Source organism: Carcharodon carcharias, chromosome 1 (genome assembly GCF_017639515.1).
Source record: "Carcharodon carcharias isolate sCarCar2 chromosome 1, sCarCar2.pri, whole genome shotgun sequence".
Classification (NCBI taxonomy): Eukaryota; Metazoa; Chordata; class Chondrichthyes; order Lamniformes; family Lamnidae; genus Carcharodon; species Carcharodon carcharias.
The window spans coordinates 236,145,977-236,172,769 of NC_054467.1; the positions used below are offsets into that span (position 1 = coordinate 236,145,977).

Genomic DNA, 26,793 nt, shown 5'->3' on the forward strand with positions numbered 1-26,793 from the left:
ATTCATGCACAAGGATGTCCCAAATCCCTCTGTGCTGCAGCCTTCTGCAGTCTTTCTCCTTTTAAATAATATTCAGCTCCTCTATTCCCACATTTTCCCACATTATATTTCATCTGCCAAGTTTTTGTACACTCACTTAACCTGTCTATATCCCTCTGTAGACTCCTTGTGTCATCCTCGCCACTTGCCTTCCCACCTATTTTTGTGTCGTCTGCAAACTTGGTGATAGTACATTTACTTCCCTCATCTAAGACATTACTATATATTGTAAATAACTGAGGCCCCAGCACTGATCCTGTGGCACTCCACTAGTTACAGGCTGCCATCCCAAAAATGCCCTCCTTATCCCAACCCTCTTTCTTCTATTAGTTAGCTGGTCCTCTATCCATTCTAATATACTACCCCCAACACCATGGGCTCTTACCTTATTAAGTAGCCTTATTTTCTGTACCTTATTGAACGCCTTTTAGAAATCAAAATATATTACATCCACTGGTTTCCCTTTATTTATCCTGCTAGTTACCTCCTCAAAGAGTTCTAATAAATTTGTTAGGCATGATTTCCCCTTCATGAAGCCATGCTGAATCTGTTTGATTAGATTATGTATTTCTAAATGCTCTGCTATTATATCCTTTATAATAGACTCCAACATTTTCCAGTGACAGATGTTAAGCTAACTGGCCCATGGTTACCTTTATTTTGTCTCCGTCCCTTTTTGAATAAGGATGTTACATTGGCTGTTTTCCAATCCTCTGGGACTTTTCCAGAATCTAAGGATTCTTGGAAGATTACTACCAGTGCATTCATTATATCTGTAGCTACTTGCTTTAATATATTAGGATGCAACCCATCAGGTCAGGGGACTTATCAGCCTTTAGCCCCATTAGTTTCCCTAGTACTTTTTTCTCTAGTGATAGTTATTGTACTTATTTCCTCCCCCACTTTTGCCCCTTGATTATTTAGTATTTTTGGAATGTTTTTAGTATCTTCTACCATGAAAACTGAAGCAAAGTATTTATTCAACTCCTCTGCCATTTCCTGTTTCCCCATTATTATTTCCCCAGCCTCATTCTCTAAGGGGCCTATGTTCACTTTGGTCTCTCTCTTCCTTTTTATATATTTAAAGAAGCTGTTACTGTCTGTTTTTTTAAATCTCCTTTGGTTTGCTGTTTCTTTCCTTATTGCTCTGTGAATTTTCTGCAATATATTCAAACGTGTGCAAGTTCCTATAACTGCTTGATTCCCCTGCATTGGTTCAGTACATCTACTGCCAATTCACTGATTACAGATGAGATACTTAAGAATATGAGGCAGCTGCTACACAATGTAGAATTTCTTCATATTTTCTTTCCATTTTTTTCCATATTCCTTTATACACTCTGCTCACTTTTTAATGAATCATTCTGCCTTTTAGGTTTGAGTAAATTCCACCCTTCTTCCTCCCTCCCCCATCTCCCATTATTTGAACATCCTTGAAAATGTGTGCCAGTGAGTAACAGGAAGCCATTCTTGCTGCGGCTAATAGACAAGTCTATAAGCCACACTTAAAAGACAGTTGTTAGCTGTGTGGGCTACTTATACATTGATATTTATAGCAACCAGAAACAAAGATTGGTAGCCAGAATCTTACAACTTTTGAGCCTATGGGCTGAATTTTCCCCCAGTTGGGGGTTGTGCAGGGGCAGGCGGGAGTGAGCACGAACCCGATTGGCGCCCCTGATCGGGTGCGCGCTGCCATTTTACGCCTTAATTGGCCCGCCCAGCGTGACGCTCGCCCGGCTGAGCGCCCCCTGTGCGGGTCGGGGGTTGGGGGGGGGGGGGGGGTTCCCTGAGTCGAAAGAGCGTAGAAATCTCAGAACTCTTATTCAAGAAATAGGTTTAAGGTTTTAAAATTTAAATAAATAAAGGGAAAAAAAAGTGTCCCCTCATATGACAGTGTCACACGAGCTGGGACATGTCAATGAACTTATTTAATAATTTTTATTGAATTTTAAAACACTTCATGAAACCCCATCCCGCCTGTGGATGAAGTTTCATGAAAAATGCGAAGGCCGCCTGGGCTCTTCGCCTGCCCGCCAACCTTAAGGTTGGACAGGCAGCTCATTTAACTCTTTTGATTAGTTTCTAACAGGCCTTAATATAGGCCTTGGACAGTTTGGCGGGCGTGCCCGCTGAACTGAAAATCTAAATGACGCATGGTGACATGGTGACGCCTGCCCGACGTCACCCCGCGTCATTTTACACATTGGTGAGCGGGCCCCGCCCCCGCTCACCGAGCCGAAAATTCTTTCCTACGAAGCTTGCTTCTGAAACTAATAATGACCTTCTCATAAAAGAATAAGATCTATTTTATTAGTTTTGGCCACATGACTGCCACAGTGGAGATGTGTATATTTTGATCATTTATTAATCCCTACTCCTAAGTAGTGCTAACTTGTGTGGTTGTTCTGTAGCAATAGTTTGATACTTCCTTGGTGCCCTTGTTACAGCCGTTGAACAGAAGGTCACGGTGATATTTTGCAAAGTGCTTAGTGTCCTGTCCGGCCAAACTCAAAGGAGTAGAAATTAGTCTGAGGCCAACTTTGAGCCAGAATGGGCATCGTGCAAAACAGAGTTGCTGCAGTGCATCCTTCTTTAAGATAGCATGGCTGTAATGTTTACTCACTAGTAATTCCTGATGCCTGGACTAATGCTCCAGAGACATGAGTTCAAATCCCGCCATGGCAGCTGGAGGAATTTAAATTCAATTATGTAATAAATCTGTAATAAAATGCTAGTCTCATTAATAATGATCATGAACCTAACTGGATTGTTGTAAAGACCCATCTGGTTCACTAATGTCCTTCAGGGGAGGAAACCTGCCATCCTTACCTGCTCTGGTGTACAAGTGATGCTTGCTTTACAAGCAAGCCACTCAGTTATATTCAAGAGCAATTAGGATGGGCAATAAACACTGATCTTGTCAGTGATGCCAGCATCTGTGAATGGAAAAAAAAGAGTCCTGTAGATAGTACAAACTCTTATAGAGTCATAGAATTGTTACAGAAGAAGGCCATTCGGCTCATCATGTCCATGCTGGCTCTCCTAAGGAGCAGTTCACGTACTGTCACTCCCTCATCCTCTCCCCACATCCCTGCACATTCCTCCTTTTTAGATATTTGGAAAATGTAGAGAAATTCACAGCACAGCCCATTGTGTCTGGTGGCCCATTAGCCACCCAGCCTAATCTCATTTTCCAGCACTTGGTCCATGGCCCTGGAGGTTAAGACTTCAGGTGCCATATTCAGACACCTTTTAAACGTGTTGAAAGTTTCTGTCTCTAGTGTCAGGCAGTGAGTACCTGACCCCCACCACTCTCTGGGTGAAAAAGGCTTCCTCATCTCCCCTCTATTTCTACTTCCAATCATTTTAAATTTATGCTATAAGCTATCAAAAAATATAAATGATAAACTATAAACTATTAAACTACTATAAACAATAAACTATTGCCATCTTAAGTTGAAAGTGGAGGAACTGGATATTTAGGTTGGTGTATGATGTGTCAATTAATTACACTGCTTTGTCCTGGATAGTGTTAAGCTTCTTGAGTGTTTTTGCAGCTGCAACCATCCAGCAAAATGAAGGATATTCCATTACATTCCTGATGTGGCTTGTAGGTGATGGAAAGACTTTGGAGAATCAGGAGGTGAGCCACTTGATGCAGAATCCCTATTCACTGACCATCTCCAGTAGCCAAGCCAGTTTTGTGGCTGATATACTTAAGATCCACAGGGTGTTGATGTTGAGAGAGTGAGGGTGGTTGGGCTCCCTGTTGTTGGGGATGGTCAATGCCTGCCATTGTTACGGGATGAAAGTTACTTTCCATTAATGTTATCCAGGTGTTGTTACATGTGGACCTGGACCCCTCCACTACCTGAGGAACTGTAAATGGAACTGAACACTGTGTGATCATCAGTGAACATCCCCACTTCTGGCCTTATGAAGATCATTGATGAAGCAGCTGGGGATAGGTGGGTCTAGGATGCTGCCCTGGGGAACTCAGGATGTGCTGGGGCTGTTTCCCAAGTATTACTTTTGCATGCTCAATTCTATTGAAGTTTTGAGATTTCGGTTGCCAGTATTCTTTTGGAGTCCAAAACTTGACCTAGTGGAAGTGGAATATTAAGAGCTGAAGTGTACACTATTTTACACATTTTAATTTGCAAACACTTCCTATGAGTTTGACTGGGGAGGATGTGGGGGGGTGGGGTTGGGACTTTCCAGAGACTTCCTGAGACCTAGGTTCAGGCTGTAAAAGTGGAAGCTATCATGACTATCAGTACATCATAGAGAGCCAAGAACAGTGCTGAGAAAGATAGAGTGAAAGTAAAATGGCCTTAGCTGGGGTGGATGTGATATGATATCATTTAATGGTTATAGTCAGCCCACCTTAAATGTATCAGGTTTTATCCTGTGCTGAATGAGCTGTGTGTAAAATTGCTTCTAAATATGTCACTGCAATACCTGCTTGTGGGCATGTGGTTTGTATGGGGGTGATACAGTACGGCTTGTTTCACAGTCATACTTTCCTATCCATCCTAACTACGTGTTTTACACTGGGAGGGATAAGTATTGGATGTGTTCTGAAGGCTGGTGTAATTTGTAACCTGATGGGTGGGCTAACCTGCAGCTCATTCAATGAGCCTTTACTGAGTTATGGTCAGTGGTACAGCTGCAATGTGAATCAAATATGGGCATTTTATAATATATTTTAAATGTATGATGAAGATTAATTAGGCAGGGCCTTTGCTTCTTCAGTTTTATTCACTGCTGTCTTGAAGAGGCTGATTTACATTGGGGATGTGGCTCCATAGGCAATGGCAGTTCTCTGGCTCCTCACTCACCATCATTCATAAGTGCACGCTGACAGGTTCTTATGATACAGTGAAGATAGAAGATGACAGTTTTTTGGGTTTATACATTATACTGTTCCTGGCCACTTCTGTAAGTGGACTCTGTGTCCCCTATGAACCAGAGTGCGCTTTTATCTGCCCAAAATCTAGGTCAGTGTAGTGTGACTCAGGATCAAACATTAAAGGCTTACTCTGTACTCTACTTCGGCTTTCTGGAATATGTCACAGGTTGTCGCATGTTTTTTCATGTCTTTGGTAGGTGGATGAATATTACACTTGCATCAGAACAAGTTTCAGCTTAGAAATCAGTAGACAAATTTATTTATTGAATTAACAGTAATCAAACAGTAGTCAGTTCCATCGGTGTATTTACAGTACTTGCAAACTACTTTTCTCGAAATATCAAAAATCCCATCTAACTCAACCTTTATAAATTACCACATACCGTATTATATGATTAAAAACAGTAATGGGAAGATGATGTCGTAGTGGAATGTCATTGAGGTAGTAATCCAGAGGCCCAGGCTAATGCCCTGGGGACATGGGTTCAAATCCCACTACAGCAATTGGTGGCATTCACATTTAATTAATAAATCTTGAATATAAAAATAGTCACAGCATTGGTGACCATGAAACTATCATTGATTGTTGTAAAAACCCACCTGGATTACTAATGTCCTTTAGGGAAGGTAGTCTGCCATTCCTCTTCACCATAGACATCCAATCCCTCTACACCTCCATCCCCCACCGGGATGGTCTGATGGCTCTCCGCTTCTTCCTCGAACAGAGGCCCGAACAATCCCCATCTACCACTACTCTCCTCCATCTCACATTGAACAATTTCTCCTTAAACTCCTCTCACTTCCCTCAAATAAAAGGTGTGGCTATGGGTACCCGCATGGGCCCCAGCTGTGCCTGTCTCTTTATGGGGTATGTGGAACATTCCTTGTTCTAGTCCTACTCCGGCCCCCCCCACAACTCTTTCTCCGGTACACGACGATTACTTCGGTGCTGCTTCATGCTCTCATTTGGACCTGGAAAAATGTATTAATTTAGCTTCCAACTTCCACCCCTCCATCGTCTTCACATGGTCCATCTCTGACACTTCCCTTCCCTTCCTTGACCTCTCTGTCTCAATTTCTGGTGGTAGACTGTCCAACAATATCCATTACAAGCCTACTGACTCCCACAGCTACCTCGACAACAGATCCTTACACCCCGCTTCCTATAAGGACTCCATCCCATTCTCTCAGTTCCTTCACCTCCGTCGCATCTGTTCTGATGATGCCACTTTCAAAAACAGTTCCTCTGACATGTCCTCCTTCTTCTTTAACTGAGGTTTTCCACCCAGTGTTTGACAGGGCCCTCAACCGTGTCCGGCCCATCTCCTGCGCATCCGCCCCCACACCTTCTTCTCCCTCCCAGAAACATGATAGGTTCCCCCTTGTCCTCACTTATCACCCCACCAGCCTCCCCATTCAAAGGATCATCCTCCACCAACTCCAGCATGATGCCACCACCAAACATATCATCCCTTCACCACCCCCCCCGGCAGCATTCCGCAGGGAACGTTACCGCCGGGACACCCTGGTCCCCTCCTCCATCATCCCCTACACCTCAACCCCCTCCCACGGCACCTTCCCCATACTGCAGAAGGTGCAACACCTGCCCCTTTACTTCCCCTCTCCTCACCATCGAAGGGCCCAAACACTCCTTTCAAGTAAAGCAGCATTTCACTTGCACTTCCCTCAATTTAGTCTACTGCATTCGTTGCTCCCAATGCAGTTTCCTCTACATTGGAGAGACCAAACGCAGACTGGGTGACCGCTTTGCAGAACACCTCCGGTCTGTCCGCAAGCATCACCTAGACCTCCCTGTCGCTTGCCATTTCAACACTCCACCCTGCTGTCATGCCCACATGTCCGTCCTTGGCCTGCTGCATTGTTCCAGTGAAGCTCAGCGCAAACTGGAGGAACAGCACCTCATCTTATGACTAGGCACTTTACAGCCTTTTGGACTGAATATTGAGTTCAACAATTTTAGATTATGAACTCTCTCCTCCATCCCCATCCCCTTTCCGATTTCCCCCCCTTTTTTTTCCCCTATAATTTATATAGATTTTTCTTTTCCCACTTATTTGCATTATTTTTAAATGTATTTCCATCCATTGTTTTATCTCTACCTTTTAGCCTTTTTTGATTCCTTCACCCCACCCCACCCCCCCAGGGCTATCTTGTCCTGCTTTCTACCCTTAATTAGCACATTCCTCAGATAATATCACCACCTTCAACACCTCTTTGTCCTTTTGTCTGTGACATCTTTTGCTTATCTCCACCCATCACTGGCCCTCTATCCAGCTCTATTTGTCCCACCCCCCTTAAACCAGCTTATATTTCACCTCTCTTCTATTTTTACTTAGTTCTGTTGAGGGGTCATTTGGACTCGAAATGTTAACTGTGTTCCTCTCCGCAGATGCTGCCAGACCTGCTGAGTTTTTCCAGGTATTTTTGTTTTTGTTTTGCATCTGCAGTTTTTTGCTTTTAATCTGCCATTCCTACCTGGTCTGGCCTACATGTGACTCCAGACCCACAGCAACATGGTTGACTCTGAAATGGCCTAGCAGGCCACTCACTTCAAAGGCAATTAGGGATGGGCAACAAACTGCAATGCCCACATCCCATGAAAGAATAAAGAAAAATTAAAAATGCTTAGCCGCTCATGTTTGCCATGTTGGTCAGCTAAAATATATGGGGGAATGGGAGGGAATAACACTTGCCAACTGGAGGAATTGGCATCTCCCCCCAAGAGGAGAAATTTCTGTCTAGGTGATACACACTGTCTGGAGACAAATGGTAGAGGTTATCAGCGCTTGAGAATGGAAGAGGCACTGAGGGTAACAAAAGCACAAAATGTTGTCTTGGGGACTTCAGTGCCCATCTCTGACTGAGCTGGTCAGATCCTGAAGGACATATCTGCCAGACCAGGCTGGACTGGTGGTATGTGGTGAGAGAACCAACACAAGGGAAAACCTATTTGACCTCATCCTCGTCAAGCTTTCTGTTGCAGAGCATCGGTGCAAAACAATGTTGGTAGAAATGATTGGCTGTGAGCCATCAGCAGCAGACAGAATTGTATTCAACCACAATTGTGTGTTTAAAAACTCCAGCTTCAACACACTGAAGAGTAGTCATAGGCAATTATGAGTATCGGATTTGAGACTTTATAGATGCTCAGTGTTCTGTGATCAGGTGCTAACTCTAACGCAGTCACACTGATCAGTACACAGAGGAAACATCCTTCATGAAATGACTTCATTGATCACACTGGATCAGCCAGTTAACATTGACAGCAGTAGTTATTTACCGTAAAGTAGCCTTGCACAAGTGACGTTAGGCATTGCATGTTAATACAAGAAGCCGAAAATGACAATAGCAAAGGAGACATTGCAGGTGAATTAGAAGTAGTTGGAGATGATAGAACCCTTTGTGTATCCTAAGCAGCTTAGTTGCTGGCTGTGCAGCTATCTATCAGTTGTATCCCCTTACCTAATAGGTTGTGGGACACATGAATGCCCAATACTTGCTGTACTCCATTCTCTCAGGTCCAACCCTGACTTTGTTGTCAAACCAGCTGACAAGGTGCTGTTGTTGTCTGGCGTACTGACTTCTACCTTGCAGAGGCTGAGCACCAACTCTCAGAAACTTCCTCCTACATGCCCCGGACCATGACCCCACCACCGAACATCAAGCCATTGTTTCCAGAACTGTCACTGACTTCATCTCCTCTGGAGATCTTTCCTCCACAGCTTCTAACCTCATAATCTCCCAACCTTGGACAGCCCGCTTCTACTTTCTCCCCAAAATCTACAAACAGGACTGTGCTGGTAGACCAATCGTGCCAGCCTGTTCCTGCCCCACGGAACTCAGTTTCTCCTAGCTTGACTCCATTCTCTCTCCCCTTGTCCAGTCTCTTCCCACCTACATCTGTGATTCCTCTGATGTCCTACATCATATCAACAATTTCCAGTTCCCTGGCACCAACCGCCTCCTCTTCACCATGGATGTCCAATTCCTCTACGCTATCATCCCCTACCAGGATGGTCTGAGGGCAAACCACTTCTTCCTCGAACAAAGGCCTGAACAATCCCCATCTGCCACCACCCTCCTCTGTCTGGCTGAACTTCTTCTCTCACTGAACAATTTCTCCTTAAACTTGTCTCACTTCCTCCACATAAAAGGTGTGGCTATGGGTACTCGCATGGGCCCCAGTTATGTCTGTCTCTTTATGGGGAATGTGGAACATTCCTTGTTCCAGTCCTACTCAGGCCCCCTCCCAGAACTCTTCTTTCGGTACATCAATGACTGTTTCAGTGCCGTTTCATTCTCTTGCCTGGATCTGGAAATATTTATCAATTTTGCTTTCAATTTCCACCCCTGCATTACTTTCACATGGTCCATCCCTTTCTTGACCTCTCTGTCTCAATTTCTGGTGATAGACTGTCCACCAATATTCATTACAAGCCTACGGACTCCCACAGCTACCTCGACTACAGCTCCTCACACCCTGCTTCCTGTGAGGACTCCATCCCATTCTTTCAGTTCCTTCGCCTCCGTTGCATCTGTTCCAATGATGCCACTTTCTAAAACGGTGCTGACATGTCTTCCTTCTCCCTTAACCGAGGTTTCCACCCACAGTGGTTGACAGGGCCCTCAACTGTGTCTGGCCCATCTCCCGCGCATCCGCCCTCACACTTTCCTCTCCCTCCCAGAACCATGATAGGTTCCCCCTTGTCCTCACTTTTCACTCCACCAGCCTCCGCATTCAAAGGATCATCCTCCGCCATTTCCGCCAACTCCAGCATCAAATACATCTTCCCTTCTCCCCCACCTGCCAGCATCCCGTAGAGACCGTTCCCTCCGGGACACCCTGGTCCACTCCTCCATCACCCCCAAGACCTCAACCCCCTCCCACAGCACCTTCCCATGCAATCGCGGAAGGTGCAACACCTGCCCCTTTACCTTGCCCCTCCTCACCATCCAAGGGCCCAAACACTCCTTTCAAAGAAGCAACGCTTCATTTGCACTTTCCTCAATTTGGTCTACTGCATTCGCTGCTCCTAATGCGGTCTCCTCTACATTGGAGAGACCAAATGCAGACTGGAACACCCTCGGTCTGTCTGCAAGCATGACCCAGACCTCCCTGTCGCTTGCCATTTCAACACCCCACCCTGCTCTCGTGCCCACATGTCCGTCCTTGGCCTGCTGCAATGTTCCAGTGAAGCTCAACGCAAACTGGAGGAACAGTACCTCATCTTCCGATTAGGCGCTTTACAGCCTTCCAGACTTAACATTGAGTTCAATAACTTCATATCATGAACTCTCTCTTCCATCCCCACCCCCTTTTTTCCATATTCATTTTTATTTTTAAAATTTTTATTAATTTTCCCCCCCACTTATTTTCATTATTATTTTTAAAATTTATTTCCATTTTTCTTCATTGTTTTATCCCCAGCTTTTAGCCTATTTTTGATCTTTCTTCTCATCACCGTCCCCTCCCCCCACCCCACCCCCACTAGGACCATCTGTCACTTTCCAGAGTGCTTACCCTGGTCCAGCCGTTAACACATTTCTTTCTTAATGTCACCATTAGCACCTCATTTAGCCAGTACAACCACTATTAACAACTCTTTGACCTTTTGTTTATGACATCATTTGCAGCCTCTCCTTTGCCTCCACCTATTGCTGGCCTTCTATCCAGCTTCACCAGTTCCACCCCCTCTTAGTCAGTATATATTTCACCTCATCTCTACCTCCCTTTGGATCTGAAGAAGAGTCATACGGACTCGAAACATTAGCTCTGACTCTCTCTCCACAGATGCTGTTAGACCTGCTGAGCTTTTCCAGCATTTTTTGTTTTCGTTTCACAGTTCCAGCATCCGCAGTATTTTACCTTTTATATTATTATTATTACAGAGAAGTTCATGATGCACAAGAACAAATCATGCTAAAAAATGACATTTAAAAAATTGCACCACTCACCCACTGCCAAATATTATAAAACAAATATTTGTTTCAATCTCTCATTATTTTATTGTTCATCCAGTAAGCATTATTCATACAGAAGGCAAGCCAGCAAAGTGGTGCCAAAGTGTTGAGATGCCCTCTATGAGTTTCTGGGAGGTTAGCATAAGTTGACTATACTGGCGATCTGCAGTCCCTCTGTCTGAATGTTCCGGATGTGATGTCTTACTGGTTATGGTACTGAGTTATGGACCTAAAGGTTACCAGTTTAAATCTTATCATGGCCAGTTGTGGAATTCAAACATCCAGGTAATTTTGAGCTAGCACTGGGAAGTTAACCATGATACTTTTGAGACTGGTACAGTTTGGTCTTTATCTGTACTGCTTCAACCAAGTTTTAAAAAAATTACAATACTTCTATCATCATAATTTTAACTGTTAATGAGCTACTTAGTGGGAGTCAAAGCTGGTCCGTCCATTGTTGTGCTGGCATCGCTGCTACATGCTTGTATGAGTTTCTTTGGCTTTGAAATAACGAGAAACCCTCAGGGAATTATTTGACGGTTAACCAGGGATAATCACAGAAACTGTTTTCATTCACTCTTGATGGACTGTCTTGTTATGTCTTTCACTCGTCCTCGGTCCAAAGGTTGGCCATACTATGAACAGTCTTTCCTTACTGATTTCGATTCTCCCCTGCTCTCATTGTCTGTCCTATAGGGAGGCCAGCCCACAGTCTGATATTATCCATCCATGCCATCTTGGGTCTTCCTTGTGCACGTTTTCCAGGTGTTTTGTCTTGCATCGCCTCATTTTCCAAGCACTCCCCTCCTGTTCGCATCAAATGTCCAAAATATGTGAACTTCCTTCATACTACTACCTCAAGCAAGCTCCTCTTAATACCAACTTCCTCGAGCAGCCACTCATTTGTCCACTTAGCCGTCCATGACATCTGTAATATCTGTCTGGGTCCTTTAATTTCAAATGCTCCTATTTGAACCTCCTCACTCTTTTTGATGGTCCAACTGTCACAGCCATACACTGTCACTGGCCACAGGACTTTTAGAAGATGAATTTTCATTGTCATTTTCTTTTAAGTGATTTCACAATGCCATGACCCTCAGTAAATCTAGCCTGAATTTCTTTGGAAGACTCTGTATCTGACAGGGTTAATTCAAACTTGAGAGGCGTGCTGTTTGCCCATAGTTGTAAGGGTGGTGCCCTGACTGGAACCCGCATCTACTGTCAGCTTGGTGGGATCAACTGCTGAGTCTGATCTCAGAGACCCCTGATCTCTTGGTGCTTCTCTTGCGTGTGCTGTCCCTTTGAGACAGTGAGTGAAAACCCCTCAGCAAGATGTAGCATAAAAGCTAGGCCATCTTAACTTTGCGATGGCTTGACTTGAAATTTGACCTACACCGAGAGAGTTAGTAAGGTTGCAGCATTACTATGTTTTGTAACCAAGAAGAATTGGAAATTCCCAATGTATTCACAATTGTATTCTGTTCATTAAAAATAAACCAATTTTTGACTTGAATCTGTGTCTCGCCCCCAGAACGTGCTTTCATAAAGAGAGAACCCACATGGTGGCACTTGTCATTTCAGTATCCGGTTTAGCAGAGCAATAGTTCTGTTACAATCTCCGGGCCACGCTATTGTTTACCTAGATAACCAGTCGTAAAAAGATGCACTCTGGATCATAGGGAATGCAAGATCCACCATAGAGGTGATGGCGATGCTGAACTCCAGCATTTGTAGTGTAAAATGCGAACATCGTTAAAGACACCTTAGAGAAAGACTTAAAAGCGGCTTGATTCAAGCATATTAATGAGGAAGTAATTGGGAATGATAATGGATTGCTGTGACTTATAGAAAATATTTTTATTTGATTAGTGCCTTATGCTAATCTGTCTTTTTTAAACTGTCTTCTGCAGATCCAAATACTGTCCTCAACTATGAAGGAATTTCTCTTCTAATTGTGATGGCCACCTGCAGCTACATTGGAATATTGACTGGTTTCGGAGCTTTCATTCTCAGCTTTTTGGGCTCAAGACATCCACTTTTGTTTAACTTACCAATTACATTGCATTTTATAACCGGTAAACCTTTTCCTCAACTGCTTTATTTTTTCAATTACTTTTATTTTTCTTTCAATTCTATAAATTTGCACCAGGTTGGCAATGGATGAGATTTACGAGGATGCTGCTAGGACTGGAGAGCTTTAGCAACCAGGAAAGATTGGATTGGCTGGGTTTTTTTTCTTTGGAACAGAGGAGGCTGAGGGAAGACTTTATCAGGCCTACCAAAACTCTTTCTACGGTACACCAATGGCTGTTTGGGTGCTGCTTCGTGCTTTCGTCTGGACCTGGAAAAATTTATCAATTTTGCTTCCAATTTTCACCCCTTCATCACCTTCACATGGTCAGTCTCTGACACTTCCCTTTCCTTCCTTGACCTCTCTGTCTCAATTTCTGGTGATAGACTGTCCACCAATATTCACTACAAGCCCACTGACTCCCACAGCTACCTCAATTACAGCTCCTCACACCCTGCTTCATATAAGGACTCCATCCCATTCTCTCAGTTCCTTCGCCTCCGTTGCATCTGTTCCGTTGATGCCACTTTCTAAAACGGTGCTTTTGACATGTCTTCCTTCTTCCTTAACTGAGGTTTCCCACCCACGGTGGTTGACAGGACCCTCAACCATGTCCAGCCCATCTCCCAGCCCTCGGCCCTCGCACCTTCCTCTCCCTCCCAGAACCATGATAGGGACCTCCTTGTCCTCACTTTTCACCCCACCAGCCTCTGCATTCAAAGGATCATCCTCCGTCATTTCTGCCAACTCCAGCATGATGCCACCACCAAACACATCTTCCCTTCACCCCCCTGTTGGCATTCCGTAGGGACTGTTCCTTCGGGGATACCCTGGCCCACTCCTCCATCACCCCCAACACCTCATCCCCCTCCCATGGCACCTTCCCAGGCAATCGCAGAAGGTGTAACACTTGCCCCTTTACCTCCCTCTTCACCGTTCAAGGGCCCAAACACTCCTTTCCAGTGAAGCAGGGCTTCACTTGTACCTCCTTCAATTTAGCCTACTGCATTCGCTGTTCCCAATGTGGTCTTCTCTACATTGGCGAGACCAAGCGCAGACAGGGTGACCACTTTGTGGAGCACCTTCGCTCAGGCCACAAGCATGACCCAAACCTTTCTGCCGCTTGCCATTTCAACACACCACCCTGCTCTCATGCCCACGTGTCCATCCTTGGCCTGCTGCAATGTTCCTGTGAAGCTCAATGCAAACTGGAGGAACAGTACCTCATCTTCTGACTAGGCACTTTACAGCCTTCTGAACTGAATATTGAATTCAACAACTTTAGATCATGAACTCTCTCCCCCATCCTCAACCCCTTTTTTCACCCCCTCCCCCCCCCCCTTTTCTCTATATTCATTTTCATTTTTTATTTTTATTTTTTCATTTTTAATTCTTATTTTTATCCACTTATTGTCATTTTATTTATTTTCAATTTTTTCCTTGTTTTATCCCCACCTTTTATCCTATTTTCTATCTTTTTCCCCACCACCATCCCCTCCCCCCACCCCACTCCACAAGGACCATCCGTCACTTGTTTATGTTGTTCTTTCCAGAGTGCTCACCCTGGTCCTGCTATTATCATATTCTGCTTTCTGACCTTAATGCCACCATCAACATCTCCTTTAGCCAGTACCACTATCATTAACGTCCCTTGGTCCTTTTGTTCATGACATCTTTGCCAATCTCTCCTTTGCCCCCACCTATCACTGGCCTTCTATCCAGCTCACCTGCTCCACCCCCCTTAAACAGTATAAATTTCATCACATTTTTACTTCTCTTTAGCTCTGAAGAAGAGTCATACGGACTTGAAACGTTAACTCTTTTTTTTCTCTTCACAGATGATGTTAGACCTGCTGGGTTTTTCCAGCATTTTCTGTTTTTGTTTCAGGTTTCCAGCATCCACAGTATTTTGCTTTTATCTTAATTCGATCCATCTCAATTAAACCTATGAGGGGTGCGGAGAGGATAGGATGGACCTATTTCCATTAGAGAGGTCAATGATCAGGGGGTAGAGATTAAAATCATTAACAGAAAGATTAGAGGGAAGTTAAAGAGAAATACTTTGACTCAGAGGGTAGCAGGGGCATGGAACTCAATGCCTGAAAGGATGGTAGAGGAAGGAATCCTCAACCCATTTAAAAACTACTTGGATATGTACTTGGAGTGTGTAACCTGCAGGGCTATGGCCCAAGAGCTGGAACATGGCATGAGGATAAATTACTATTTTTTGTCTGTCATAGACATGATAGGCTGAATGGCCTCCTTCTGTGCCATAAATTTTCTATGTTTCTAATTCTGTCCCTTATCTCTCCTCTGACGATGTCAGCTGTGGCTCAGTTGTGGCTATCCCTCCTCCATGTCAGAAGGTTTTTGAGTTCAAGTGCCACTCCAAATACTTGAGCAGTAGTGAGGGAGCCCTGCAGTGTCAGAGGTGCTGCCCTTCAGAGATGTTAGATAAGACCCCATCTGCCCTCTCATCAGTCGGACGTAAAAGGTTCCATGACACAATTTTGAAGCAGTCCAGGGGAATTCCAATTGCAGTACTGGCCATTATTTATGCCACAACCAAAAAAAAACAGGTTATATAGTCATTATTACATTTCTGTTTGAGGGAGCATGATGTGTGTAAATTGGTTGCTGTGTTTTTTAAACTGACAACAGGGACTATAACAAATTACATACTTTTTTGTAAAGCACTGGGATGGCCTGGGGCTTTATAAAAACATTTTTTTTCCTTGAAAGATAATGGCTTATATGGTAGCATCATAGCAATGTTACTGGGCTAGTAGTTCAGAGGCCTGAACTAATGCTCTAAAGATATATTAATTCAAGTCCCATCATGGCAGCTGGGTGAATTTAAATTCAATTAATTAATAAATCTAATATAAAATGCTAGTATCATTAAGAATAATCACGAAACTACTGGATTTTCGTAAAACTTATCTGGTCCACTAATACTCTTTAAAGGAGGAAATTTGACATTTTGAAAGGACAGGAAGAAAAGAAAAGGAGGTGGGGTGACTTTGCTAATAAAGGATATGATCAGTAGAGTAATGAGAAATGATCAGAGGATCAAAATGTTGAATCAGTTTAAGTGGAGATAAGAAATAGCAAAGGAAATAATGGGGGTTTTTAAGAAAGATACTGCAATAATCATGGGAGATTTTAATCTTCATATAGATTGGACAAATTAAATTGGCAAAAGGAGCATGAAGGATAAGTTCATAGAGTGTATTTGGGGCAGGTTCTTAGAACAATACTTTCTTGAATCAACCAGAGAACAGGCTATTTTAGACCTGGTAATACATAATCAGACAGCATTAATTGATGACCTCATGGTAAAGCATCCTTTAGGTAAGAGTGATCATAACATGGTAGAGTTTCACATTCAGTTTGAAGGTGAGAAATTTGGGCCTGGAACTAGTGTCATAAATTTAAATAAAGAAAATTACAAGGGTATGAAGGCAGAGTTGACTAAAATGGAATTGGAAAATAGGTTAAGGTCAGACAGTGGAGAAGCAGTGGCAGACATTCAAAGAGATATTTCATAACTCTCAATAAAGATATATTCCATTGAGAAAGACCAATGCTACCAGAAGAATGCACTGTCTGTGGCTAACTAAGGAAGTTAGGGTTGGTACCAAATTGAAAGAAAAGATGTACAGTGCTGCAAAGATTAGTGGTAGTCTAGAAGATTGGGAAAATTTTAGAAACCAGCAAAAGATGACTCAAAAATAATAAAGAGGGAGAACTTGAAGTGTGAAAGAACTAGCAAGAAATATAGCAAGAAAGTTTCTAGATCTATTTAGAAAGAAAGAGACTAGCTAAAGAAAGCATGGGTCATTTAGAGGCTGAGACTGGGGAATTAATAATATGAAACAAGGAAGTGGCAAAGACCTTGAACAAGTATTTGATATCTATCTTCAGAGTAGAAGACACAAAAAATATCTTAAGAAAGAACTGAAAACAATTACAATCACTAGATAAAAAGCACTAGGAAAACTAATGGGACTAAAGGCTGACAAATCCCCTGAAATTGATGGCCTGCATCCTAGGCCAGGATTTTCTGTTCAGTGTGCGGGGGTGTCCCGATGTCACCGTGCATCGTTCCAATCTTCCATTTGGTAGGCGTGCACCAGAGTTGGCTGCGTGCCCGCTGAACTGTCAAAGGCCTGTTTAGGCCATTAATCAACCAATTAAACAAATTGACAGGGTTGCCCGTCCAACCTTTAGGCTAGTGGGCAGGCGAAGAGCCCAAGTGGCCTTCGTGTTTTGCATGAAATCCCATCCACGGGTGGGATGAGGTTTCATGAAGGTTTTATTAATTAAGTAAAATTTTTAATGAAAATTCATAAACATCTCAGCTCATGAGACACTGTCGCATGAGGGGACATGTGTGAATAATTTTATTTTTTTCTTTTTGTTGCAACTTTACAACTATGCTTTCTGTGCTCTTTCGCACATATGGGTGAAAGAAAGCAGGCCCCGACTCTCCCTCCTCCCCCCGCCCACACAGGTAGCGCTAAGTGCTACCAGGCGTGCATCACGCTGGGTGGGCCTTAATTGGCCCGCCCACGTAAAATGGTGGCATGCAACCGATTGCGGGCGGCGATTGGCCCCACGCCCGCTCCCCACCCGCCCGCCTGATGGGGAGAAAATTCTCCCCTAGGGCCTTAAAAGAAGTGACTGCAGAGATAGTGGATGCGCTGTTGTAATCACAACTTGAGAAAGGAGGGAGACAGAAAGCAAGACACTATAGGCCAAGTTAGCCTAACATCTGACATTGGCAAAATGCTAGAGTCTATTGTTAAGGAAGTAGTAGCAGGTCATTTAGAAAATCATATTACGTTCAGATAGAGTGAGCATGATTTAGTGAAAGAGAAATTGTGTTTGACAAATTTATTTGAGTTCTTTGAGGATGTGACAAGCGGGGTGGATGAAGGAGAATCAGTAGATATATCTTATTTGGATTTCCAAAGGGCATTCAATAAGGTGCCACATAAAAAGTTACTGCCTAGGATAAGAGCTCATGTTTTTGGGAATGATATATTAGGATAGAGAGGATTGGCTAACTTACAGGAAACAGAGTTAGGATAAATGGGTCACTTTCAGATTGGCAAAATGTGGATCGCCATGAGGATCAGTGTTGGGGCCTCAACTATTTACAATATATATTAGTAACTTCGATGAAGGCCCGACTGTATTGCAGCCAAATTTGGTGATGATACAAAGTTGTGAAGAGGGTACAAAGAGTCTGCAAAGGGATATAGACAGATAAGTGAGTGGGCAAAAATTTGGCAGATGGAGTATAATGTGGGAAAATGTGAGGTTGTCTGTTTTAGCAGGAAGAATAGAAAAGCAGAATATTATTTAAATAGAGAGAGAGACTGCAGAATTCTGTAGAACAGAGATCTGAGTATCCTTGTACATGAATCTCAAATACTTAGCATGCAGGTACAACAAGTAATTAGGAAGGCAAATTGAATGTTGGCCTTCATTGCAAGGGGATAGAGCATAAAAGTAAGCAAGTTTTACTACATCTGTACAGGGCATTGGTGAGACCACACCATGTAGAGTTTGATCTCCTTACCTAAGGAGAGATATACTGGCATCGGAAACAGTTCAGAGAAGATTCACCAGGCTGATTTCTGGGATGAAAGGGATGTCATGTGAAGAAAGGTTGAGCAGTTGGGCCTATACTCGTTGGAGTTCAGAAGAATGAGAGGTGATCTTATTGAAACATATAAGAGTCTGAGGGGGCTTGAGAGGGTAGATGCTGAGAGGATGTTTCCACTTGTGGGGGTATCTAAAACTGGGGGCACAATTTAAAAATAAGGGGTCTCCTATTTAAGACAGAGATGAGGAAGAATTTCTTCTCTGAGTGTCATTAATCTTTGGAATTTTCTTTCACAGAGAGCACTGGAGGCTATGTAATTGAATATATTCAGGAATGAGTTAGACAGATTTTTGATCAACAACGGAGCCAAGGGTTATGGGTGGGTGGCAGGCAGGAAAGTGGAGTAAAGGCCACAATCAGATCAGCCATGATCATATTGAATGGCAGATCAGGCTTGAAGGGTCTACTCCTACTCCCATATGAAATCTAATATCCTTATCTAGCCTGGCCTACAGATGAATGCAGGCACACAGCAATGTGGTTGACCCTTACTTGCCATCTGAAATGGTCCAGCAAGCTACTCAGTTGATAGGCAATAAGTGCTGGATTTGCCAGTGATGCTTATATCCCAAGAATGAATAAAAAGTGGAGTTCCATGCATGCTGCCAGTTCTTCCTTGTATCATTATAATTATTCTTTGTACATGAGCTTGGGTAGTGAATGTTGCACTCTCTGAACTCAACGTTGTCTTACTGGAATTTGACTAGAGGTTGAAACAAGTTATTCCCACCTAGATTTGGAAGATTTGCAATATTTGGAATATTGTATGTCAGTCATGACTTTGTTGACTATTTGAACACACTCCTGTTTGGTTTTCCAAATTCTAACTTGAGGTCATCCAAAACTTTGCTGCCTCGTGGCTTAATGTACACCAAGTCCCTTTTACCTATTGTCCTGTGTTCACTGACCTATCTTAGGTCCTGGTCAAGCAACGCCTTGATTTTAAAATTCTCATTCTTGTTTTCAAATCCCTCCATGGCTTTGTCTCTCCTATCCCTTTAATCTCCTCCAGCTCCACAACCCTTCAAGGTAACTTCTCTCACCTGATTCTGGGATCTTGACCGTCCCTGATTTTAATCGCTTCACTATCAGTGATCGTACCTTCAGCTCCTATGTTCTGGAATTCTCTCACTCTCCACTTCTCTACATTGCTTTCCTTCTTTAAAACACTCCTTAAAACGTACTGCTTTGACCAAACTTTTCGCCATCTGACCTAATATCATCTTATGTGGCTTGGTTCTATTTGTGTGTTTTAGAATGCACTTGTGAAGTGCCTTGGGATATTTTATTACACTAAAGGCAATATAGAACCAAAAGTTGTGGTTGTTGCTTATTCATTCACTGGTGATCTGCCTTCTTGAACCATTGGAGACCATGTGGTTTAGGTACACCCAGAGAGCTGTTTGGAGGGAGTTCCAGGATTTTGACCCAGCGTCAATGACAGCACAGCAATATACTTGCAAGTCAGGATGGTGTGCGACTTGGAGAGAAACTTGCAAGTGGTGTTGTTCCCATATTTCTGTTTCCTTTGTTCCTCTGAATGATAGAGGTTGTGGGTTTGGAAAGTGCTGTCGAAGAAGCCTTGGCCAGTTGCTGCAGTACATTTTGTAAGTGGTACACACTGCAGCCATGGTGCACTGGTGATGGAGGGAGTGAATGTTTAAGGTGGTTGATGTGGTACTGCTGCTTTATCTTATATCATTTCTAGCTTCTTGAGTGTTGTTGGAGCTGTACTTAGCTAGGCAAGTGGGATTCAATCAGACTCCTGACTTGTGTCTTGTAGATGGTGGACAGGCTTTGAGAACGCAGGAAGTATTATTGGCAATAGCCAACTTCAGACCTGTTGTAGCAACAGTATTTATTTGACTCATCCAGTTATGTTTTTGGTCAATGGTAAGTCCACAGGATATTGATGGTGGGAGATTCCATGATGGTAATGCTGTTGAGTGTGGAGGGGAGATGGTGAGATTCTTTCTTGTTGGAGATGGTCATTGCCTGGCACTTGTTACTTCTACTGATCAGCCTGAGCTTGACCAGGTGTTTCGACATGCAGGCATGCTTCATTATCTGAGGAGTTGTGAATGAAACTGAACACAATTCAATCATCAGTGAACATCCCCACGCCTGACCTCGTGGTGGAAGGAAGGTCATTGATGAAGCAGCTGAAGGTGGTTGGGCCTCGGACACTATCCTGAGGAACACCTGCTGCAATGCCCTAGGGCTGAGATGATTGACCTGCAACATCCACAACCATCTTCCTTTGTGTTATGTGTGACTCCAACCTGTGGAGAGTTTCCCCCCCGATTCCCATTGACACCTGTTTTGCTACGGCTCCCTGACGCTCCACTCAGTCAAATGCCGCCTTGATGTCAAGGGCAGTCATGCTCAGCTCACGTCTGGAGTTCAGCTCTTTTGCCCATGTTTGAACCAAGGCTGTAATGACATCAGGGGTGAAATGGTCCTGGTGGAACCCAATCTGTGAGCAGGTGTTTTCTCAGGAAGCCCAGCTTGATATTCGGCGAGACCTTCCATCACTTTTCTGATCAGATTAATACGGCGGTAATAGGTTGGATTGTATTGTCCTGCTTTTCGTGGACAGGACATATCTGGGAAATTTTCTACCTTGTCAATGTTGTAACTGTACTGGAACGGCGTTGCTAGAGGTTTGGCCAGTTCTAGAACACAGGTCTTTAGTCCTAATGCTGAGATGTTGTCAGGGCCCATAGCGCTTGTATTCAGTGCATTCAGCTGTTTCATTGATAGCACTTGGAGCAAAACGAGTTAGCTGAAGACTGGCGTCTGTGATGTTGATGACTCAGGAGGAGGCCGAGATGGATCATCCATTGGCACTTGTGGTTGAAGATTATGCAAACATTTAACCTTACCCTTTGCTTTTATGCGCTGGCCTCTGCCAATATTGATGATAGAGATGGTCTCCACCTCCCCTTCACATTGCTAAATTGACTGTACCATTCACAGCTGGATGTGGGAGGACTGCAGAGATTTAACCTGATCCCTTGGTCGTGGGATCGCTTAGCTCTGCCCAATGGATGCTGTTTAGTAAGTATGTAGTTCTGTATTGTCACTTCACCAGGTTGGCATCTTTTATTTAGCTGTGCCCAGTGCTGCTTCTGGCATGCCCTCTTGCACTTGTGGTCTCCTGACTGAAGTAGGGTTGAAATGAGATCTGCATTATCACATCTGGAGCAATGTCAATTATTTGGTGAACTCCTTCATTTGTCACTTTCGTTTTCTCATCTGTCTTCTGGCAGACTTGGATCAATGTAACCTTTGCTGCTGTTCTGTGTTGAGAAGGATCTTTCCTGTATATGAGTCACTTGCAAATCACTGAGTGCATGAAGCAGAGTTAATAGATTCACCTTATGGTGTGCATATTTCATGGCCTGAAATGTACCGAAGTATTGAAGCTACATCTTCTGCAGAGTTAAAGTTGTTCATCATCTGATAATTTATAAGACAAGAATGAAATTGGCTTGAATGATCACTTCGTTTAGCACACAGACTTCTGCATGTAGTGTCACCCTTGGGTCTCTTTTCACTTGCATGCTAGAATCCAAAGCATCGGTGTGTATCATTGCTATTTTATAAACAGGGCATAAGGAGAATTTTTTTGAGCCTACTGTTTCTGTGGAATTTAGAAATGAACCGTTAGGAAAGAACAGCCATTACTAATGTTGTAAAGCAGAGGTTGCTGATTAATGAAATGATGTTCGCTGCTGATTGCATAATGTTCAGCATCATTCATGTCTCCTCAGATACTGAAGCAGTCCATGTCCAAATACAGCAAGACCTGGAAAATATCCAGGCTTGGGCTGACAAGTGGCAAGTGACATTCCCACCACAGAAGTGCCAGGCAATGACCATCTCCAATAGGAGAGAATCTAACCATTGCCTCTTGACATTCAATGGCATTACCATCACTGAATCCCCCACTATCAACATCCTGGGAGTCACTATTGACCAGAAACTGAACTGGACTAGCCATATAAATACTGTAGCTGCAAGAACAGGTCAGAGGCTAGGAATCCTGCGACGCGTGACTCACCTCCTGACTTCCCAAAGCCTGTCCACCATGTACAAGGCACAAATCAAGAGTGTGATGGAATACACTCCACCTGCCTGGATGAGTACAATTCCAACAACAGTCAAGAAGCTTGACACCATCCAGGACAAAGCTTGATTGGCACCACATCCACAAACATTCATTCCCTCCACCATCGATGCACGATGGCAGCACTGTGTACCATCTACAATTTGCACTGCAGCAACTCACCAAGACTCCTTAGGCAGCATCTTCCAAACCCACAACCATTACCATCTAGAAGGACAAGGGCAGCAGGCACAAGGGAACACCACCACCTGGAAGTTCCCCTCCAAGTCACTCACCATCCTGACTTGGAAATATATCGCCATTCCTTCACTGTCGCTGGGTCAAAATCCTGGATCTCCCTCCCTAACAGCACTGTGGATGTACCTACACCACATGGACTGCAATGGTTCAAGAAGGCAGCTCACCACCACCTCCTCAAGGGTAATTAGGGATGAGCAGTAAATGCTGGCCTAGCCAGTGACACCCACGTCCCATGAACAAATAAAAAAAAACTTTAACAGCAGATCACAAAGCAGTCTATTGTCCAGCAGGCTTGGCTGGCTGGTGATGGGCTTTGAGAATGAGATTGGAAAGGTAGTAGCAGGAGAAATGGAGAAATTGAGGAAGGACGGAAAATATATGGTGCTGGAGACTGCAGAGAAAAACAGCAAGCAGGAGAAACAGAGAAGCAAATAATGAGGAAATAATTGTGATAGAAAATGGATCTGTTCCCAATGAAGCTGCACTAAGTTAGAACTTATATTCTATCCTTAAACTGTTTCTCACCGAAATTGTTTTATTTGCTACTCATTACAACATCATTCTGTCGAATTGTTGCAAAGAATAGGGATTTAAAAAAGAGTAAAACAATCCAGCTATTGGACCAGTTAGCTCTTCAGTCATTTTATAAATTTAGATTGCTTCAATAGAGGCCTTCAGTAAGTTGGGCAAGTTGTGTGCTATCACTTGGAAGAGAATGAATGCTACAATTTTTCAATTGTGCTCAGTCCTAAGGCTGATATTTCTACAGCATCCAGCCAAATGACAGGCAGGCCTCAGATCTGGAATGCTTTATTTGTGAGAGTTACTAAAAGTAAAAAGTTGAGAGTTGAATTCATGTGTAAGACAGCAAAGGGTAGCCATAAATTAGTAGAAGAAATAATGGGTATGAAGCAATCGAAAAGAAGAATGCAGCAGGAAGCAGTACGAGTGCACCTTAAAAAATGCTAAAGCTCTGGGAACTGTGGGACGTGTTGATGGCCATACATTTTCTTTATGATATAAGTTAGGGAGAAATTTGGAGGACCAAGAGATCACAGACCAGATCCAGTCATTTTCTTTCATTCAAGACCAATAACACAAGTAGATATCAGTAACTTTTGTGCCCTGCAGAAACTCAAAAACTAAAGGATTTAATTTCCTTTGGTACTGTATCAGTTAATAGGTTCATGTAAAGTTTGTTTGCTGTTTGAACGCAGTTGCTTATTTTAAATAGATGAATGACCTAATTAAAATGACACACCTATGAATTTTATGCAAATTAATTTAACAGTGCATTAATAGATGAAATGAAATCCCCAGATGTCTACAGGCTACTACCTGAGCCAGATGGGACATGACTCTTACTGTTGTCAAGGAAATGAGAAAGGAAATAGCTGATGCTCTGATAAATGTTCAGTAGTTCCATAAGCACAGGAATTGTACCCAAGGACTGACTGTTAGTCAGTAAAAGCAGTGGGATATAAGCACAGAAAATATAGAACAGCTGGCTTAATTTCAGTATTGAATGAAATGTTTGAACACAATCTTCATAATAAAAACAGAAAATGCTTGAAAATCTCAGCAGGTCTGGCAGCATCTGTGGAGAGAGAAACATTGTTAACGTTTCGAGTCCGTATGATGCTTCTGCAGAGCCATAAGAGTCATACGGACTCGAAATGTTAACTCTGTTTCTCTCTCCATAAATGCTGCTAGACCTGCTGAGTTTTTCCAGCATTTTCTGTTTTTATTTCAGATTTACAGCATCCGCAGTATTTTGCTTTTGTCTTGGGGTGGTGTTCAGTTTGGGTATGGGGGAAAACTGGCAAATTGTTATTAATCAAAGAGTACTATCCCATACTTCATTACAATGAATCGCATCTGTCTCTTCTGTTGCCAATTCCATCATATTATCAATATCCCCTTGCTTTGGCCCTCAGAATTATTTATTATATCATGATCGGGTGAGGAGTGAACTGGCTCCCCCACTCAGCCACATCAGTTGGTCGCAACAAAGGTTTAAGTTTCTTTATCATGAGGATATGCCTTTTCTGAATCCGAATGTGTTTAATTTTTTAAGTGGTGAGACGTAAGGAGCCAATCAGGCTTTTTTGAGTCAAAGGAAGAACAAATTCATTAACCCCTAAACATGAGGTGGGAAAAAGTGACAAGAATGCGATGTTACACACACAGATATCAGAAATAAGGGAAGTTAGAGTCCAATGAAAAAGCGTTGAAAGAATATATGATTAAATTCCCTTGAGGTGTAGATTTTGAAGTGTTGCAGCCGATTTGGGTTAGCTGGTTTTGTGGATGTGGTTAGATGTAGAAGATGTTGCAATTATTATGAAGTCTTGGTTCGCTGGTAGATTCTTAGTAAAGTTGTCTTCCGAACCAGATAATACACTTGACCCGAGAGAGAGTCCAGCTTTCAGCCTATTTCATCTGCTGAAATCTCTCTTGCAATCTCTCTCTGCAGTGGTTGTAGCCTGGCCTGTTATACTTCGCCCATTGTGTATTTCCAAGGGTTTTTTGGATGGATCTGTCTGTGGCAGCCATTGTCTCAATATCCAGCACTTTGCATTTTAATGTCTCTTCCTTAGACAATGATGAGTTTTGATGGGTCTCTGAATTATAGGAAATGTCTCATTCATCACACTACCTTGAGGGTGACTAGTTTGTTTTTCACTTTCACCTTGGAAGGTGGCAGTGCATTTTTATAAAGTTTGTTCTGTCTCATTTCAAATTGCAAAATTTCCAGTCAGTTGAAGTTGGAAAATTATATTTTCAAAAATAAAGGGGCATAGCTCATGACAGGATACAAATTTGTATGTCACTCCCAATAGTCCTATATCCAAATTGATAATGCACAAGTAGAAGCAGTCCTAAAATGGAATCCTGTGAGACACACAACCATCTTTCAGCTGCTCTGAGAAACTGTCCTTAACCCCTAGCTCCTTTTTCCTCCCAAACAGCTCTTAATCCAATTCCCTACCCTAATTCCATATCATTAGAGTCATAGAGTTATACAGCACAGAAACAGGCCCTTCAGCCCATCATGTCCGTGCCAGCCATCAAGTACCTATCTATTCTAATCCCATTTTCCAGCAGTTTATCCGTAGCCCTGTATGCTATGGTGTTTCAAATATTCAACTAAATACTTCTTAATTGTTGTGAGGGTTCCTGCCTCTACCTCAGGCAGTGTGTTCCAGATTCTAACCAACCTCTGGGTGAAAAAATTTTTCCTCAAATCTCCTCTAAACCTTCTGCCCCATACCTTAAAACTATGCCCCTTGGTTATTGACACCTCCGCTAAGGGGAAAAGTTTCTTCCTATTTACCCTATCTATGCCCTTCATAATTGTGTATACCTCTATCAGATCCTCCTTCACCCTTCTCTGCTCTAAGGAAAACAACCCAAGCCTATCCAGTCTCCCCTCATAGCTGAAATGCTCCAGCCCAGGCAACATCCTAGTGAATCTCCTCTGCACCCTCTCCAGTGCAATCACATCCTATAGTGTGGTGACCAGAACTGCACGCAGTACTCCAGCTGTGACCTAACCAGCATTTTATACAGCTCCAACATAATCTGTCTGCTATTATATTCTGTGCCACGGCTAATAAAGGCAAGTATCACATATGCCTTCTTAACCACCTTGTCTAGCTGTGCTGCTGCCTTCAGGGATCTATGGACATGTACACCAAGGTCCTTCTATCCTCTTTGTTTCCTTGGGTCCTACC

General features: G+C 43.1%; 1 protein-coding gene across 2 annotated transcripts in view; it reads left to right on the plus strand.

The window, feature by feature from the left end:
* Positions 1-26,793, plus strand: part of LOC121280123 (transmembrane protein 127) — a 47,769-nt gene that overhangs the window by 16,311 nt on the left and 4,665 nt on the right. Inside the window, exons 2-3 of one of the 2 annotated variants that reach the window (XM_041191801.1) lie at positions 3,600-3,685; positions 12,847-12,983. In XM_041191801.1, coding sequence (XP_041047735.1) covers positions 3,600-3,685; positions 12,847-12,888 — 128 coding nt within the window. In that variant the 3' untranslated portion in view covers positions 12,889-12,983. Of the gene's footprint in view, positions 1-3,599; positions 3,686-12,846; positions 13,012-26,793 lie in introns of those variants that run through there. The other variant, XM_041191793.1, reaches the window with a different exon arrangement.